Here is a 20454-nt window from a genome sequence, read left to right on the forward strand (position 1 = left end):
TCCCAAACTCTCCTACAGTGGGGCTGGCAGTGACTCAATTCTGGCTAATGAGATATAAGTGGAAGACTGATGGATAAATCTCCAAGGAAAGCTATGGTTATCCTTCCCACTACCTTCTGCCTGAAACTCAGATGTGATGGCTGGAGGTGGAACAGCCATACTGTCACCATTAGGATGAAAGCCATAAACTGTGGACAATGAAGGGAGAAGCTAGAAGGGGTCTGGGTTCTTGATGACTTCCTAGGACAGCTGTTCTAGCCCTGGATTGCTTAATTCTAGACTATTAATACTGTGACCTGCAGTGGACAGCAACTTTTAACTGATAACCTTGTACTTACATCTTAACACCCATAGTGGTCATTAAGGCAAGTACCTGAGTTCTCCTTCCAGGCACATGGCAGGATTATACTTTTCTACCCTTTGAATTAGGCATGGCCTTCTTACCACTTTGGCCAATTTCCTTAGCAAAGTGACTTGTGATAATCCTGGGTAGAAACTTGAAAAGCCAGGGAATTCCCTGGCGGTCCAGTGATTAGGACTTGGTGCTCTCACTGCGGGGGCCCTGGGTTCGATCCCTGGTGGGGGAACTAAGATCCTGCAAGCCGCTCAGTGAGGCATAAATAAATAAATAAATAAATAAAAGCCATCACTTGACCCTCAATATTACCTTCTCCTGTTCTATTGATCATGGAATCATGGGTCAAGAGGGGTCCATGTCTCCATGTGACCTGGGTCCCTGAGTGACCATGAGGAGTAAGGCTTCCTGCTGACCTGCTATGATCAGGTAGTGGGAGGAAGGAATATATCTTTGTCAATCCACTGAGATCTGAGGATTTTAAAAATAACTGTGGGGCTTCCCTGGTGGCGCAGTGGTTGAGAGTCCGCCTGCCGGTGCAGGGGACACGGGTTCGTGCCCCGGTCCAGGAGGATCCCACATGCCACGGAGCGGCTGGGCCCGTGAGCCGTGGCCGCTGAGCCTGCGCGTCCGGAGCCTGTGCTCCGCAACGGGAGAGGCCACAACAGTGAGAGGCCCGCGTACCAAAAAAAAAAAAAAAAAATTGTGGCTTAATCCAGTTTATCCTAATATAATACCTATGCTTGACTATCTCCTAGGGATTCATTCTTAAAGGTATTATGCATGTTTTAAATTTTGATACATATTTCCAAACAGCCCTCCAGAAATGTTAGATAAGTTGTTTTTTTAAAAATAAATTTACTTATTTTATTTATTTATTTTTTGGTGCATTGGGTCTTCGTTGCTACATGTGGGCTTTCTCTAGTTGCGGTGAGCAGGGGCTACTCTTTGCTGTGGTGCACGGGCTTCTCATTGCGGTGGCTTCCCTTGTTGCAGAGCATGGGCTCTAGGCATGTGGGCTTCAGTAGTTGCGGCGCACGGGCTTAGTTGCTCCGTGGCATGTGGGATCTTCCTGGACCAGGGCTTGAACCGGTGTACCTGCATTGGCAGGCAGATTCTTAACCACTGAGCCACCAGGGAAGCCCCTGGAAATGTTAGATAAGTTTACACTCTGTCCAACGGTGCATAACAGAACCTGTTGTAATACATCTTTGTAGTACATTGACAACTGGGTTTTCACAACCTTTTTAATCTTTTCTAATCTGAGAGGCAAGAAAGATACGTCATTTTTCTTATGTATTTCATACTTTATAAAATCTTAACCTTTTTTAGTAGGAATTCTAAAAGACACATTATAAAGGGTTAAGGTTCAAGATAGATTACTGCTGAACAGGAAGGAGAAGAAGAGATCAAACATTTAATAAGCCCTTATTATATTCCAGGCATTGTGCCAGGAGCTTCATTCAACATTCATTCAACAAACATTTATCCACCAGGAACTGCAGGTACTGGAGAAACACACATGAGCAGTTCTCTCTGGAAAGACTCTCATGGGTCTTTAATCGCATCTGTATCTGTGGAAAAAACAATGTCACCATGTGTTCCCAAATGATAAACTGTTCAAAATGAGTTGATTATGGGCATTAATTATGTTTGCAGTGCTAGCGGAAATCATGTTCTCCAACTTTGCCGTGACCCCAAGGACGCACAGCCACCCGATGCTGATTTCTCCCTCTAGTGGCAATATCAGTAAACTACAGGAGTCGGGACAACTGTTTTTAGCAGATGAACATTTAAGCAGCTGGTCAGGTGGGAAATTAAAATGAGAAAAAAAGAGCAGTCCCTTTAGAGGTGGCAGGTGCACTTCAACTCCAGCCACAGGGGCCACACCAGAATATAGCCTGGTATTGCCTGATCTTCTGACTATTCAAAAGAAGCCAGAAATCAGAACTTTTATGTAGAATCTTCACATTAACAATTAAACCAGGCTTTAGCAAAACACTATAAGGGATAAACCAACTCATCTGCTAGGCAAGAGGCTCTCTACCTGCTGTCACTTTGTGACATCTGTATTATTTTTCTCAGAATGAAGTTCAAGCATTAGAAATCACCTGTGACGCTTATTCAGATGCAGATTTCCAGAGTTAATGAAGCAGAATTTCTGGGGTGAGGCAGGACTCTGCCATTTTCAGAAGCACTCTAGGAGTTTGTTATGCTTACCAAAACTTGAAAACTCTTCCCTTAGATCAGGGGTCCTCCAGCTTTAGTGCACGTCAGAATCACCCGGAAGTAGATGTCAGTGTTGTCAGAACACAGATTACTGAGCCCCTTCTCCCAGAGTTTTGGGTTTAATAGCTCTTGGGCGGGCCCGAGAATTCGCATTTCTAATGAGTTCCCAGGTGTCGCTGCTGGTCCAGCGACCACACTTTGAGAACCACTGGATTAGAGGGTGACTGAGGTGAGTGAGCATGTTGCTGAGCTAATCTCATCCTCACAGACTTTATGAAGTAAGCACATAGTCCCATTTTACAGATAAAGAAATGAAGGCTAAAGCAGATTAAGAACCTTCTGCTGGTCAGGATGTAACCATCATGCTGAGTAAAGAAAGTCTTGAATTTATATCCCTTACTGCTCATCTCCCCCATCTTTTCTGGTTATACAGTATCAAAAGAGCTTAGAGTTAAATTTGCGGACACATGGCATTCTTGGCTTTGGAGGCAATCACTCCAATATTTTAGGAAAGAGGAAGCAGATATCAGGGGGAGAAAGAATGGCAAAGTATTCAGCTTGGCCTTCAGGGCTCTCCACCACCAGTTTCTCTTCTAGGCTTTCTCCCACCTCTCCTCACATGACCATCAGGATTCTCCAAACTTATCAAACTCTTCCCCCCTCCACTGGCAAGGACCTCATCCTCATCCTCGCCCTCCTCTGGCTCAGATCCTGTGCATCCAATCCCCTTTTAGTGTTAGTGTGTAGAGGCTGGAAACCAAACACTACATTTCCCAAGGTACCTTGAAGCTATGGCTCTGGATGTGGTTTGGGTTCCACCAATCCAGGACACCTGGGCAAGGCTTGGTTTTGGAACTGTGGGACATCCACTTTGCTAGTGGAGACGGTGGCTTCCTGAACTTGGCAGGAGCAGCAGCACCAGTGACAGTCCAATTCTGGACTCTGATTTGGAGTCGTTTGGGAGTCATTTTCAGTGTAGAGCCCGTTTCTTCAGGTCTCCCCTCACCAGTAAATCTGTTAGCCATTTAACATCCCGCAGTAAATCCCTTCCTGCTTGCATTAGCTAGACTTGACTGTTCTCTGGGACTGAACCCAAAAATCACAACACAAACACATCCCTGGTGATGCTGAAACAACCGGCTCTTGGGTAAAATGTATGCACATCGATACATTTTACTGTTATGAAGGGTGTGTTACACACAATTTATAAATAATAATAAAATATACCACACTCTTTTTTTATTATTATTATTATTTGTTGCAGTACGCGGGCCCCTCACTGCCGTGGCCTCTCCCGTCGCGGAGCACAGGCTCCGGACGCGCAGGCCCAGCGGCCACGGCTCACGGGGCCAGCCGCTCCGCAGCACGTGGGATCTTCCCGGACCGGGGCACGAACCCGTGTTCCCTGCATTGGCAGGCGGACTCCCAACCACTGCGCCACCAGGGAAGCCCGGGAAGCCCTACCACACTCTTATTGGAAATTCCTTATAGCCAATCGATTCTCATAGAATGCTTTTATTGACTTTGGCCGAACTCATATCAGTGGCTAGTCTATAGTCACAATTCAACCATAATTTGACAAATGAATTTGCATCCCAATCTATAAATTTAATATTATTAAGTCTGACTTGCACTCTACTGGTAAACTATTTCTCACCCTCTTATAAATTATATTCATTAAATTGAAACCTCTTTTAGCTTTAACCCTATGTCTATCAGAACTTCACCTGTTCATCAATTATATAACTTCTACGATGAATCTATGATGAGTCATTTTTAAATACTGGAAAACATTTCCTTAATTTTTTGCTCTTTAAAATGTAATGGCTACAGACCCAGTCCACTTTGAAATTTAATCTGCATTATAAACATTTTCTCTATAGCTTTCTTAAGACAATCAGCAAAGCCATAAATCAAGACCTGACTTAGAGCGTTTGCCTATTTCCACTGTGTGTGCACATACTCCCACCATGGTCGATTTTCAGCTACCAATGGGAAGTCACTGCACGTGGAACTGAGAAGAGATGTGCACAATGGTAGAGATTTCCACCATATGGATACGATGGGCAAAAGTAACTTCAAGAGCATAGATAATAGTAAAATGCAATAAATCCAGGAAATGATACGTTTTTCAGCATTTATTACCCTTGTTTTCAATATTTAATTGTAGGTTTATATAATTTAATTTTTAATAATTATCATGTGTACTGACTTGCAAAATTCCTGAGAACTTAACAATCAGCTCTCTCAGGCCAGGAAGAGCCAGCTCCAGCACACAACCAATCTTGCCCCCTACTTTTGTCTAAGGGCCCAATAATTCAATGCTCATCTCCCACTTCACCTCCTCCAGGAAGCCCTCCTTGGAGCCTTCAGCCTTTAGAGAGTTCCTCATCCTGAATTCTTGTAATTCACAGAGTTTGTACTAATCACTTAGTAGTCGGCATTGACAACTTTGTCTACACTCAGAATCTAGTGGAGAAGATATATAAGGAGAGAGAACCAATCTTTTCTTTTTAATATATAAATTTATTTTTGGCTGTGTTGGGTCTTCATTGCTGCGCGTGGGCTTTCCTCTAGTTGTGCCAAGCGGGGGCTACTCTTTGTTGCGGTGTGTGGGCTTCTCATTGCGGTGGCTTCTCTTGTTGCAGAGCACAGGCTCTAGGCGCGCGGGCTTCGGTAGTTGTGGCACTCGGGCTCAATAGTTGTGGCTCGCGGGCTCTAGAGCACAGGCTCAGTAGTTGTGGTGCACGGGCTTAGCTGCTCCGTGGCATGTGGGATCTTCCCGGACCAGGGCTCGAACCCGTGTCCCCTGCATTAGCAGGTGGATTCTTAACCACTGCACCACCAGGGAAGCCCCAGGGAACCAATCTTTTCCACCTTTGTATCCCTCCAGAGCCTCGGCCACTGTGTCATGATCTTGGCAAAAACTTGGCAAATGTCTGTGGTGGCTTAACTGTAGGCAACAGGTATACAGGAGATATTAAATATGGGAGTTTCGGGGCAGAATTCTGGCTCTGCCACTTACTAGCTAGGCGGCCTTTCTTAAGGCATCTTAGCTTCAACTTCTTCATCTGTAAACTTGGAATAATAATATCTTCCTGGTAGAGCTACGGTGAAGATTTATGGTAGAATGGTACTAGGTACACAGTTATTCATCAAAGCACTGTTTAAAATAGCAAACGTTGAGGTAACCTAAATATCCATCAATTAGGGAACTGGTTAAAGTACAACCATACCTATGGAATCTAAAAAAACAGTACTGATGAACCTAGTGGCAGGGCAGGAATAAAGACGCAGACGTAGAGAACGGTCTTGAGGACACCGAGGGGGAAGGGGAAGCGGGGACAAAGTCAGAGCGTAGCATGGACATGTATACCCTACCAAATGTAAAACAGATAGCTAGTGGGAAGCAGCTACATAGCACAGGGAGATCAGCTCGGTGCTTTGTGACCACCTAGAGGGGTGGGATAGGGAGGGTGGGAGGGAGACACAAGAGGGAGGGGATATGGGGATACATGTACACATATAGCTGATTTACTTTGCTGTACAGCAGAAACTAACACAACATTGTAAAGCAATTATACTCCAATAAATATATAAAAAAATAAAGCACAACCATACAGTAAAATACTCATGAGTGGTAAAAGAGAATGAATGAGTTCTTTATGTACTGATATGGAACAACCTACAGAAATACTCTTAAATGAAAGAGCAAAGTGCAGAACAGTCTGTATAGGATGACACCACTTATGAAAAAAAAGGAAAAAACATATACACACGCATTTGCCTGTATAGACAGAGAACGTGTGGAGGACAGAGACATAAGAAACTGGTGCTGGTGGTGGTCTCTGGGGAGGGATACTCTGGGAGAGAGAGGGGGGAGGGAGACATCACTCCTGTGAACGTTTTGAATTTTGAACCATGTGAAGTACTACCTATTCCAAAATAAACAAAAAAAGATTAATGATGTTAGTAGAACTCCTAGCACAGGAGCAAAGAGCCTCAAAATAAATAGTGACTCTTATAATGATGATGATGATGATGAACTACTTAGGATTTGAGCAGGGTCAACAATTGATGGAAAGGTCAACTCAAATCCCAAGTCCCAGCTTCTGGGAAGAAGAGCTTTGGGGTCAGACAGACCTGGGTCGAACCCTGCCTCTGCCCCTCATCAACTGCGTGACCTTGAACAAGCCACTTAACCTTCCTTTCCATCTCTGTAAAATGGGAATAATGACAATATCAACCTCCTTAAATTTTCTTTTCATTATCAACCAACAGAGCAGGGGGCAAAGGACATAAAGCAATTCACAAAACACAAAATTTAGATAGTAAGCAAACATGATTAATCTCACTAGTAATCAGAAAAAAACATAAGTTAAATCCTCAATGAGGTAGTAATTGCCACATATTAAATTTAAAAACTTTTGAAAGAACGACGGCAGAGGTTGGTGGCACTGGCAAAGTTGTATGTTGCTGGGAGCTAGAGAAAGGGGATCCCTCCTTGTGAAAAGCAGTTTGTTCCAAGGGTAATAAAAATGGTGATGCTAAGAAATTTCAATTTTGGAAATCTATTCTGTGGTAATGAGCTCATTTGTCCCTCTTCCTGGAAAGTTGTATAATGTGGTAGTATCACTTTTACAATTTAGAGATTATAATTATAAAAAGTGATCTGGAGACTTCCCTGGTGGCGCAGTGGTTAAGAATCCTCCTGCCAATGCAGGGGACACGGGTTCGAGCCCTGGTCCGGGAAGATCCCACATGCCACAGAGCAACTAAGCCCGTGCGCCACAACTACTGAGCCTGCGCTCTAGAGCCCGCGAGCCACAACTACTGAGCCCGAGTGCCACAGCTACTGAAGCCCGCGCACCTAGAGCCCGTGCTCTACAACAAGAGAAGCCACCGCAATGAGAAGCCCGCACACTGCAAAGAAGAGGAGCCCCCGCTTGCTGCAAGTAGAGAAAGCCCGTGCGCAGCAACGAAGATCCAATGCAGCCAAAAAAGCTATCTACTTTACATTTGGTAGTGTATATATGTCCATGCCACTCTCTCACTTCTTCCCAGCTTACCCTTCCCCCTCCCCATAGCCTCAAGTCCATTCTCTACATCTGCCTCTTTATTCCTGTCCTGCCCCTAGGTTCATCTTTTTTTTCTTTAGATTCCATACATATGTGTTAGCATACGGTATTTATTTTTCTCTTTCTGACTTGCTTCACTCTGTATGACAGTCTCTAGGTCCATCCACCTCACTACAAACAACTCAGTTTTGTTTCTCTTTATGGCTGAGTACTATTCCATCGTATATATGTGCCACATCTTCTTTATCCATTCACCTGTCGATGGACACTCCTTTGCCTTTTTAAGTAGGACGTGGGCGCTCAGAAAAAGACGTGTTGAAGGCCAGGGCTCTGCCAGTCACCTGGCTACGGGACGTTAGATTAGGCACGCTCTTCCCAGCTTCACCACCCCACCCCAGACCTCTTACCTTACACACAAACACGATGGAGGACAATTCTACAAAGTCCTTTGAGATCAGCTGCCCATATGAGAACTTCTCTATCTTCCCCAGGATTACGAGCTTCCAGAGCTTCTCATCGGACCAGGAGTGAAACAGATCCATCTTCCTGAGGGGAAAAGCCTGTTAGACTTCATCGCCCTCCGTCACCAAGGGGGCTCAGCACTTAGCAATTGCCAGAAAAGGAAGATGTTCTCCTGCTCTTGCAAAGGCCTGAGGCGGAAGATCTCACACCCACCCTGCTCGCTAGCCTAGCCTGCAGCCGGTCTCCTGTCACTTGTCCTTTGCTCCCCTGCCCTCTTCTCAAGGCCCAGCCCTTCAGCTGCTCCCCTCACTGCGCCCCAGACGCACCTGGGGTGACGGGAGCTCTGCTTCTTTCACGTCCGCTCCTCCCTCCAGGAGCTTCTCCTGGCTGAATCCCCTGCCAACCTTGTTACCACTGAGCTACTCCCATTCCAAGGAGCACCCAAGAGTTCTTCACTTCAGCTCACTGGCTATCCTGTCCCCCGGCCCAGCAGTCCGGGCCCTACCTTTGGTTTGGGTAGCTCATTCCAACCCCTGTCTCCTCCAGCCTCTTAGCTTCAAATCCTCAGCCCTGGGCCTGGGAATGGGGGAAGTCTGGACTCTCCTCTTTTGGCCTGTTTGTGCCCTGTGGTGAAAGGCCCACCCGGCAGTGACCACCCCTTCCGCTGATCTTGAACCTCATACACCGCTGATCGTGGGCTTCCCTTCCCTCGCAGGTGGCCCCACGGGGCTGCCAACAAAAATCATCTTAGATCTTCTCAGCTCCAACAGATTATGAGCTCTGAACTCGGGTGATTCAGGCCTCAACCTAGGTGAGGGGGCACCGAGTTCTGTCCAGGGCATCAAAGGGGAACAGGGTCAGTGCCCTGCCCAAGGAGGAGAAGGGTCTGGAAACACAGGAGGAAAGCAGGGCCACCACCGAAGGGGCACCTCCTGGGCCAAGACTGAGCCACGCACTTCCCACGATCACCTCATTTGATTCTTACAATGACCTCGGGAGAGAGGAATTGTTATCCCCATTTCACTGTGCAGGAGACTAAAGCCCAGAGAAGTGAAGTGACCTGTCCAGGGTCCCATGGTGGATAAGCCTAAGAGCTGAGATTAGAACACGGTCCTATTTTTCTTCCACTGTATAAAAAAATGAACTGCCCCTCCCTTCAGAACCGAGTCCCTCCTTTTCGGGCTGCAGCCTCTTCATGCAGATGGCTGTCTCTCAGGTCCAGCCCACCCCTCTGCTCAACACGCTTCTCTATGGCCCTGCAACCCTACAACCTGTATTCTCAGTGCCAGTGCAGATGCTCCATTAGATTTTCACTCTTTTCCTCAAGGCAGGTACCTAAAGATAATTAAATGAGCACCTGCACGTGCCTGGCACTGTGATAACACAGGGATGATGATGCTGAAAAAGGCAGGTCTGCCCTTGCCACTGTGCTGCTTACTGTCTGATGGCACAAATAAACTGTAAAGGAAGTATTATAGGATCAAGAATTACAGTTTGGATGGGGCTTTAAGGAAACACAGGGTAGAAGCACTGAGGGGGCACCCACTCTATTCTGGAGTGAGGGTAGGTGGGCTTGGTTAGCGAGGCGGGGTGGTAAAGCCCGGAGACTCTGAGTCAGGCATTCTGGACACATCACCATCCTGAGCCTTGCTTCCCTCACTGTAAACTGGGGAGAAAAAGAGAAAGAACATCATGGGTTGAATGTGAGATTAGACATAACGGGTGGCACAAAGGGCTGAGCATCCTGCCTGGCCCAGCAAGTGCTCAATGCATGTTAGCTATCCTGTTGTTACTATCCCATAAGGAAGGGATATTTGAACTGCGACCTGAAAGTACGTTAGGAGTTTGCTAGACCGAGAAGTTGGGTGGGAGGTGGGTACCAAAGAGCATTCCGAGCAGAGAGAACAGCACCTAGTGTTCCCCACTGGGTCTAGGACAAAGGCACCTAATAGACACACAGGGGGAAGATGCTGGCTGGTGGAGTTACCTAAAAAATTCAAACCGATGCTGAGCATCCTTTTTAACTTCTTGGTCCAGTTTATTAGCGAGGAAATCCTCTCTGTCAACAACCAAGAACTCTGTTTCTTCCATACAGACCACGGTGGCCCTCCTCACTGAAGAAGTCAGAAAGTCCATTTCCTGTTGGGTAGACAGGGGCAAAGGCAAGTGAGAGGTCACCCCTGGCGTTCTGCCCGCAGCCCTGACCACCTCTTCCCTGCTTCCATCTCCCCTGAGAAATCTCTCCTCCCCAGACTGCAGGGTCCCTGGACCGCCCTGTGCCCCTGCTCACTCCCTGCTTCTACGGGCCCACGCCCCTCCCTCTTAATACGCTGCCTGTGGAAAGACAGGCAACTGGCTTGACCAGGGCAGAGAAAGGAAGCTGGAGAGGCCTTGCTGAGGAGTCACTGCATCTCTAGGGGGTTATAGAGGGAACGTACTCCTTAAACATCACAGAGGAAGTGGTGGGACTTGGACATCACTGCCTCCAACTCAGTCGGCATTTGACAGGTAAGGGCTCTGTGACCCACAACAGGGCAGTGACTTGCATAGAGTGAAAGGCAGGACTGGGCCTGGACTAGAGGTTGTAGCAGGAGTCCTGTCACACCCCGAACCCCACCCAAGGAACGCAGACCCATCCCCCGTGCTTACCCCAAAACAGCTGCCCTTTTGCAGCAACATCGGGTGGGGGTCCAGGAAGGCACTGCTGCCATCTTCGTCCTCGGTCACGGCCACCGTGCCCAGGTAGATAAAATAAAAGCTGTTGCCCCTCTGGCCCTTCCTGACGATCACACGCCTGCTACCAAACCTGGGAAAAGACCATGGCCAGTTGATCTGGTAGCAACACAGAGTCTGATCCCTAGGGGGAGGAGATCTGGACGGGCCGTGCTCTCTGATCTGGAGTATGAAAGCACAGACTGGGACTAGAAGGGACCTCAGAACAGCCCAGCCCCATCCCCATCAAGCTTGACCCCTTCACTAACATTTGTCCAGCCGCCCACCTCCATTAGAGGAAGCTGCCGGAGAGCAAAGCCTTTGTCAGTCTGCTTAGGCAATGAACAGTTGTTGAATAAATGAATGAAGAAATGTTGGAAGCAATGGATGAGTAGCTAAATGATTATGAGCACTGGCTTTAGAGTCAGACCAGGATCCAAATCCTGGTTTTGCCCTTAGCTGTGGGACACTAGGCAAATCGTATCCCCTCTCTGAGCCTCAGTTACTCTTGTCTGTAAAATGCAGATGAGCATACCTAGAAAGAGATGGATAAGTGATCATATTATGATCCCTAATAGCTCACTACCCAACCGGGAACCTTTAGGGCAGAGGTACCCAGGTTCAGAGCAAACTAACAGTTCTTAAGCTCAGAGGAGGATAGTTTCTGTATTTCAAATGCAAGTTCAAATCAAATCTCACTTCTTTTAGTATTTATTCATTTCCTTCATTCATTCAATAAGTTAGACAAATACCAATGGTGTCCAACAGGTGTAGTGATAAAAAATACAAATTTTGTTCTCAAAATTATGGTTAAGTACAAGAAGCAAATAAGGTTTAAAAATGCTTTAAAAGAGGTAAGGCACAGGCTAATTCAGAAGCAGAGAGAAAGGGCACTTAACCCAGTTTGGGAAGGCCAGAGAAGGCTCTAGGATGGTGGCTGGAGTCATCCAGGTGGCCAGAGAGATGGAAGAGTGTCGTAGGTAGAGGGACCACCATGTCCAAAAGCACAGAGATGGCTGGAGGCCTGGCATATTCAAAGAAAGAACAGTAAGCTCCATCAGACAGGACAGTGTACAAACCAGAGGCTTTATCAATAGAGGAAAGAGGCGACAGCCCAGATGACAATGACTAGATGGGAGAAGGCAAGCATATTCAGCCAGGAAATAAGACTTGGGGGACGAGAGAACACAGGCCAGCCTTCATTCCAGGGTAGACCCTCAGAGATCATAACCTACATTTTGGGAGTGAAGAGATATCTCATACAGCAGATATCTGTTGTTTTCTCTGCCAAGCATCTGGTCACCTTTTTCCACCAACTGCACCCTGATTTTACTTTGGGGGAAACACCTTTTCTTGACTCTTAGACAATCGGAACATCACTAACCCACTGGTGATTCAAGTGAGATCACCCTGGCTCAAAAAGAACTAATCCCAAGGCTCTGACTTGACTGGGAAGAGGTCTTCTCTCCTTCCCAATGGACTGAACCTGGAAAGCTAGAAGTTTGGAGCTGTGGCTGTAGCAGCCGGCTTGCCACCATGAAGGGAGAGTCTCAGACAGAGACTCTCCTTTGCATTTGCATTTGCATAAGCTGCTTATGCAAATGAAGTGCCAAGAGATGGAGAGAGACAGGCACAAACGTGGGTCCTGGTGACACTGAGCCCCTGAATCCAGCTGAGCCTGAAGCTGGAGAACTATCCCAGGACTTTCAGATACCTGAGCCACCAATGCATTCCCTTAGGCTGGGTTTTCTGTCGATTGCGAGTGGAAGAATTCTATCTAATCTGCTAATTCCCAGTCCTAGAAATAGTAATCAGCAACTAGCAGAGGGCTTTAACAACTACCACCTCCTGATGTTCACAAAAAGCCTGTAAAATTCATATTATTATCTTTATATCACTCATGGGGATACTAGGCTCAGAAAGGTTAAGTGGCTTGCCTGAGGTCACACAGCAGACGGGGCATTAAATTCCAGAGCTTCTAAGCCTGTGACTCTTTTTCTTTCTGTGATGCCATTCTGCCTGCTATAGAATCTTACTTTAAGACAGCAGTGACTCCCTCTCTTCTTTACTGGGCTAGAACAAAGCAGATGGTTCCCTCTGCCTGGAATGTCCCGTCTACTCCTCCACTTGTCAAATCTACCTGTTCAAATGCCACCTCTTCTGTGAAACTCCCTTGGCCAAGCTAGCTGGCTGGAAGGTTACCTCCTCCTGGCTTATTACCTGTGAAACAGACCCCGCATGAGTCATAAAGGGTCGTCCGTAATCCGTAGTTAGTTGTGGTTATGTCTTAGACTGTGACCGCTATGAAGGAAGATAGGGCACAAACCTATAGTGACCTTACATCTTAGATTTTCAAGACAGGTCTTACCTCAAATATTCTGCTAGCCTGCCCCCCTGAGGCCACTGAAATGTCCCGGAAATAACTATTTTCACATGTACCTCTTAGGCTTCTCTACTACAAGGGATTTACAAGGTCCTTTTTTGTGTGTGTCACGGACCAATTGACAATCTGGTGAAGGCTTCACAGAACATGTTTTAAATGTATAAAATAATATACATTAGAATTACAGTTAAGAAAAAACCAAGTTTGTGATATAGCAATATATGTGCCTCTTTATTAAGGCACTGAAAAACAAGAGCCAGCAGCAGATCTAATAACTACCATCATTTCAAAGATGTGATAAATATAAATTATCTTTTGAGAAATCTGCAGCAACTTGAATATGTCATAATACCTGTATTTTTTTATTTATAAAAAAAATTATACAGGGACTTCCCAGGTGGTCCAGTGGTTAAGAATCCACCTCCCAATGCAGGGGATGCGGGTTCGACCCCTGGTCAGGGAACTAAGATCCCACATGCCACAGGTCAACTAAGCCCGCATGCCACAACTAGAGAGAAGCCTGCGCGCTGCAACGAAAGATCCTGCATGCCGCAACTAAGACCCGACACAGCCAAATAAATAAATAGTACGCAGTGGTTTGTTACCTACATTCATGACTGAAGGAAATTATAAATTTCAGATGTTAATGAAAATACAGATATAATATTTTTTCTCATCCAAGTTCACAGACTCTTGCCCTAGTTGTTCCTACCTGGATGTAGTACCTCATCTGTCATCCCTTCTGGCTTTTAGGGCCTGGATTTGAGTCTCGGCTCTGCTACTTATTTTCTGGGTGAACTAGGATGACTTATTTCCCCTCCGAACCTTAGTTTCCTCATCTGAAAAATGAGGGAATTAGATTACATCCTTTCTGAGGTTCCAACCAGATCCTCTCCAGACTCAGTGACTCCTTAATTCTGGGTAGATTCTCAATGAATGGCTGAGACACAGTGGGCTGCAGTCCTAACGGTGAGCACCAAGGTGAAGTGACAGACGGTTTCTCACGGCTGACACCCTGCAGAGGGGCTGGTAGGCCCGCCGTGGCCTTCGCAGCCAGGCCCTTCTTGCCCAGCCCAGCCCCAGCCCAGGGGCCAAGGGATGTGCCCCTCACTGACCGTTCAAAGCGCATGACCTTGGCCAGGAGCAGCTGCAGGGGCTCCGAGTAGTTCCGGTAACTATCCAGAACCTGCAGGAGGTTACAGAGGGACTGGATCTCGCGCTCTGTCCTCCAGGCGGGCTTCTTCTGCGTGATCTGAATGGCCCTTGGAGGGAAGTGACCCTGGAAAGAGAGAGCCACAGTGACACAGAGGACCCAGCAGTTTCCCCCAGGGGCTAGCAGGCAACTCCCCACACTCCTGCTTTCCCACTTTCCCACTCCCCATACGATAGTGGCTGACATGTAATGAGTGCCTCCTGTGCGCCAGGCATCGGGATAGGCAACTTACACACACCGTCTCATTGAACCTTTACCTAAAGAAGCGAGGCACGATTATTATCCCCTTTGACAGATGAAGACACTCAGGCAGGATTATTACCTAGATTTGTTACATGCCAAGGCCTGTATCCCCAACTACTGATCATACTACCTCTGCTGTTCATTGACCACGCCCCCAAGTCAATAATGGGGCTCCCTGGGCTCCAAGGGCCCTTTGACACACTTCAGTCAGGGGACACCTCCCCTGCCTCAGCCTATACCTCAGCATGCTCCGGGAGCCTAAGGAACAAAGAGAGCCTACAGAGACTCTTAGCTAACCCTCAGGAGCCAGAACTCGTGGACCAGGGGGCGGGCAGAGCTACCCATTTGCTCACCACTCCTACCTGCGGGGGAAATGGCCCTGTGAGCTGTTAACACCCCACACTAGCTGCCCGTTGCACTTAGGAGAAACTGTTAACTCCTACCACAGCCTGGGGCCCCACATGGTCTGACTCCCTACCTGCCTACTCTGCCCTCCAAGCTCTCCTCCTGCCTCTCCCCTCATTCTCTAGCCTCTAGCCTTCTACCCATCTCTTGCACGTGCCAAGCTCACTTCTGTCTTTAGATCTGTGCTTGGGCTGTTTCCTCTGCCCGGCATGTTCTTCCCCTGGGTTTTCACATGGATATGGCTGCCGCCTCCTCCTCCTCATTCTGCTCTCAGCTCATATGGTGCCACATCCTCAGGGAGCTCCTTCTGCATCATCGGAGCTAAAATAGCAGGCCCCCTTCCCAGCACTCTGTGAGCTCTGAATCATTCTCTTCAAAGCATTTAATACTTTCTGAAATGACCTTATTCTTTTTTTGTTAATGTGGATATCATCTGTCATTTCCCCACCCTACACACACACACACACACACACACACACACACACACACACACACACACACACGTGTAGAACTGCACTGTCCACTATGGCAGCCAACAGCCACATGTGGCTACTTAAATTTAAATTAAATTAGATAAAAAATCAGCCCCTCAGTCACACTGACGACAAGTGTTCAGTAGCTACATGTGTCTGCTGGCTACTGTTTTGGATAATGCAGACTACTAAACATTTCCATTGTCACAGAAAGTTCCATCGGACAAAGGTGCTCTAGAATATAAGCCCCAATATAAACACGATAGTGGCCTTGTCTATCTTGTTTCCCACTCTAGAATAATGTCTCATCTGTAGTGGACACTCAACAAAATACATATTTATGGAAGGAAGGAATGAATACTGGCAGTCTTACATAACAGTTAACTGTCATAGAAGCAAAAGGAAAGTGGGACATGACGCAGAATTCTGATCTTCACAACGACAGATCTGAAGCCTAGCATATTCCCTCGGAAAGGCAGTGTAGCACAGTGGTTAAAAGCACACAGGCTCTGCTGCCAGGTGCCTGGGTTTGAACTTTGTCCTGCGACTTCCCATTTGTGTGTCCTGGCACAAGTCTCTTCTCCCAGAGCCCCTGTTTCCCTACCTGATGATAACAGAAACTACATGTACAAATAGCAGGGTTAATACGTGTCAAGGGCTTACAATGTGCATGGCACAGAGCAAGGGCTATGGAAGTGCTGGTCTTTTTTATGGTCTGAATCCAATCTTTCTCCTTTCTCTTACTATCAATAACCCATTAGGATTTCTATCAATCATAGGGTCTATTTAGGGCAAAACAGATGCCTCTGGCTTCTATGAACCAAACTTATTTTTCGGGCCCACTTAGGGCCCTAATTCCTTCAGGAAATCCTTCTTATCACCCCTAACCCTTGAGACTCCCTTCTGTGGATTCCTACAGAAGTGACAGTTTGTTATTAACTTCCTGGGTAAGTTTCATCACCTTAACTCCTAATTAGCTCCTTAAGGGAAGGTGCAAATGTTATACAACCTAGCACAGTCATCCTTGTCCTTCAGTATCCACAAGGTGGGGAGGAAGGATTGGTTCTGGGACCCCTGCCAATACCAAAATCTGCAGATGCTCAAGTCCCTTACCTAAAATGGTGTAGTATTTGCACATCCTCCTGTATACTTTAAATCACCCCTAGATTACTAATAATACCTAACGCAATGTACATACTATGTAAATAGTTGCAAATACAATAAATAGTTGCTGTCTGCAAGCAGTATTCAAGTTTTGCTTTTTGGAACTTTCTGGAATTTTTCTTTTCTGAATATCTTCTATCCATGGTCAGTTGGATCCACGGATGTGGAACCTGCAGATACAGACAGCTGACTGTATTCCTCACCACCAGACACAGATCTAGGCCTACCTTAGGAGCTCATAAAAGTATCTGGAATGGGGAAAAGGGCATAGTATCCAAACAGAGCCCTGCCTGTTTCTCATACACCATTTCTCAGCGCTGTCACCCTCACTCACTTCAGGCCAGCCATCTCCTCATTGTGTTCATCTAGCATACAAGAAGGATAAAGGAAAATAAGAGGGGCTGCCCATAATCCTACCACCCAGAACTAGCCATTTACATGCGGCATTCTTGTTTCCTGCCTTTTACTTATGAATAAATAAAATTTTTGAAAATAACATAATACATGACTATTTTCCATTAAAAATCAGAACAATATATATAGTTAAAATCCCCTTGTACCATGTCACCAGTAACCCAGACCTGCTCTCCACCACCAGTTAACCATTTATATATATTATTATATACTTATACATGTGCCCACAGAATATGTATAGAATTGTTTTATTTTTATTTGCATAAATGTTAGACTGCTGACATCGTTTATGCAACTTGCCTTTTTTTCACTCAATATTTTTTTAAACCATGTTTTAGAAATGTACCCATTGTTTCCAATGTCTCACAAATGCTATAATAAATGAGTCTATGATTCTAAGCCTCTATAATTCTTAGGATTCTTTCTGAGAAGGTTAGCATTAGTAGACTATATGGAAGTTGAGTTTTCCAGTGTTGTCTGAGAGACAGCTTATATATATATAAATGTGTGTGTGTGTGTATCAGCTTGATCAAGATGTAATTCACATAACATATGATTTCACCATTTAAAGTGTACAGATCAATTTTTAGTGTATTCACAGAGTAGTACATCACCACAGTGGGTTTTAGAACTTTTTAATCACCCTAAAAAGAAACCTGGTACCCATTCGCAGTCACTCAAAGCGCAGGTTTTTAAATCGGGTCTCTACTCTCCATCTCTGTGCTGGAGACAGAGCCAGTGATAACTCATTCAAAAGGCAGAGAGGCCTTGCCTATATGATGGACTTTTCCTCTGTACTCGCCTCTCTCCTTCTGTTGCTATGCACAGAATTGCCTCCATCTCCAGAGCTCTGTGGCTCTCAGAGAGACCCCTAGTTTCTCCTGTCTGAAGGGCGAAACTTGGGTAACCTTCAATGCACAGTGTCAGACACTGGCTGGTCTCGAAAACTGAAGAAAACTCAGAATTTGGAGGACTTTACTGTGCTTCATATATAATGGGGCATGAGAAATTAGATTATGCCCAGGGGAGGCAGTCAACAGAAGCCACACCTTGGTTCCAAAGGAGGAGGAGGCAGCAGGGTGGCACAGGTGGTCCTGGTACCAGTTATAAAGCTCTGTTCTCCCTGCTTTTCTTAGAGAAAAACCAGCATGGCTGCTCCAGGCCAGGGTCAAGTCAGGTCTACAATGGTGAGAACTTCAGATCTTCCCTATAAATAAGGAAGCCCCTTTAAAATTTAAATTAAATTTTAAATTTTAATTTAATATCCAGGATTTGGTGGGGAGAAGCCAGGAAGATAATAATGCTTGAAATTCGGAGAACAAATCACATAGTGCAAATGACATGAAGGCATTCCCTTCTCAGAATGGCCACCTGAGCACAGGTGAGAGACAGATGTGCCCAGCATCTATCAGAAAGTTTCGGGCAGAGTCAGAATTCACACACAGGCCAGTGCTTTTCCCACCACCCTGATTATTGCCCCTCTGTCTGGGGCTCTCACATCCTCTCCTTTGCCTTCTACGGTTTTCCCACTGGTCCAAGCACAGGTGATCTCCCGTGCTGGTTCTGCTCAGCTATAAAGCAACAATGGGTCTGGGGTTCGGCTGGGTGCGGGGCGGGGGGGAGGAAGGTTCGTAGTCTTGGGATGCCAGAACTGAAAGGGATCACCAAGATCAGCTATTTTATAGGTGAGGAAACTAAGTGGCTAGCTCAGGGTGGCACACTGGGTTGGAAGCAGAACCTGGTCTGAACCCAGCTATCCTGATACCCCACCCAGGGCTTCTTTCAGGCTATGATGCAAGAAAAAAAAAAAATTCCCAGCAGCAAGGTCAGAGCTGTCTATACATACCGACTCTGCAATGAAGTCCATAGTATCAAATGTGATTCGGCCTTGTTTCTTTTTCTGGGGAAAAATAAAGGAAGGGGGGCTGCTGAGAGGAAGGAGAATCAGCAAGACTGTTTCTAGAATTTTGCACTGAAACCCTTCTGCGTACCTGGGCCACTGTGGTAGACAGGAAGCCTTGGGAAACCTCCTACCAGCTGGGCCTCTCATGTCCACCTCCGCTCAAAAGCCCCAGCTCCACACAAGACTTGGGCTCAGCATTGACAATGTATTATTATGGAGGCAGAGAAAGACGGGGGTGCGGAGAGGGAAAGGAGGATAAAGAGAAGAAGGATGGAGAGAGAAAAGGAAGAGGGGAAAAAAAGCAAAAAAAAAAAAAAAGTAAAGTATAGAGAAAAAAAAGAACAGAAAAGAGGGATAAAAAGGAAGGAACAAATGAAGCCATCCTTCATTAAGTGCCTATAACGAGCCAGGCACGGCTTATCTTATTCCATTTAATCATCAGGACAAAGCAGGTATTACTGAGCAGCTCCACTGAGGACCTGAAGTGGGTGAAGGAAGTTGCCCAAAAATCATACAGTGAGGAAATGGTCCTCATCTGAAGGATGGCCAGGAAGAAGAGGTATAGGAGGCCTTAGGGATGAACTAATTCAACCCTATTTCCTAACAGATGCAGGGAGGATGTGGAAAGGGTAGAGAAAGGGGCAGAGAGAGAGGAAAAAGATTTGTAGAGGGGAGTAGCAGGGGAGGAAAGGGACAAACAAGGCCCTGAACAGCATCCTGGGGCAAACCAGGACCCCCCCATTCATCTCTCTGGGCACACCTCACATCCTTCCCCAGAGCCCACTCGGTTCCCTGTCCCCTCCCTCCATTTATAGTTTATACATCCATGTGGTGCTTCTCAGAGAGGCCAATGAAAGAAAGACGTGATGTTCAGAAAGATCTGGATTCACATACTCCACTGAAAACCAGTCTACGGCTCTCTCTGCCTGACACTATATGCCCCAACCCCCCGGCTCCCTGCCCGGAAGCCACATGACCCCACAGGCTGTCCCTGAGAGGCTTCTGCTCCGCTCAAGGCCATCCTGACAGAGCAGTGTTGTTAGGTTTAGCCTCACACTCCCGCGATAACAAGCTTGACTCTGGTCTTCAGCCTCCAGCTGCCCAGGCACCAACCCAAGTCTTCAGGTAACCACGGACTCCTGGCCTCCAGGGTCCTTCGCTTCACCACTGCGTGACACCCTGAGTCAGAAGGTCCTTCCTGAGGCTACGCTGCTCCTGCTCCAACCCTTCTCATCTCATGGCCCAATAACAGGGCAGAATCTGGCGGCAGATTTGTTTGCTTTGGCCACCAAAATGTCTTAAAAATATATGAATTTGAATGTCTTTAGATGGGGCAAGCCCTTCCCCTCAAGCCGCCCCCAGGTGCCTACTCCCTGCTTCGTCTTAGACTCAGCCACATATACACAGTTACATTACCTGA

At 46.5% G+C, this 20454-nt stretch overlaps 1 protein-coding gene across 2 annotated transcripts in view; it reads right to left on the reverse strand.

The window, feature by feature from the left end:
* The window catches only part of CNBD2 (cyclic nucleotide binding domain containing 2), a 61789-nt gene that overhangs the window by 23742 nt on the left and 17593 nt on the right, over window positions 1-20454 (reverse strand). For both annotated transcript variants that reach the window (XM_024128615.3, XM_028498324.2), the window contains exons 4-8: window positions 18978-19031; window positions 14335-14498; window positions 10774-10930; window positions 10112-10263; window positions 8070-8208 (exon numbers count right to left, since the gene is read on the reverse strand). In XM_024128615.3, the coding sequence (XP_023984383.1) occupies window positions 8070-8208; window positions 10112-10263; window positions 10774-10930; window positions 14335-14498; window positions 18978-19031 (666 nt within the window). The remainder of the gene's footprint in view (window positions 1-8069; window positions 8209-10111; window positions 10264-10773; window positions 10931-14334; window positions 14499-18977; window positions 19032-20454) is intronic.

The sequence above is a fragment of the Physeter macrocephalus genome, chromosome 14 (assembly GCF_002837175.3).
Source record: "Physeter macrocephalus isolate SW-GA chromosome 14, ASM283717v5, whole genome shotgun sequence".
In the NCBI taxonomy this organism is placed as follows: domain Eukaryota; kingdom Metazoa; phylum Chordata; class Mammalia; order Artiodactyla; family Physeteridae; genus Physeter; species Physeter macrocephalus.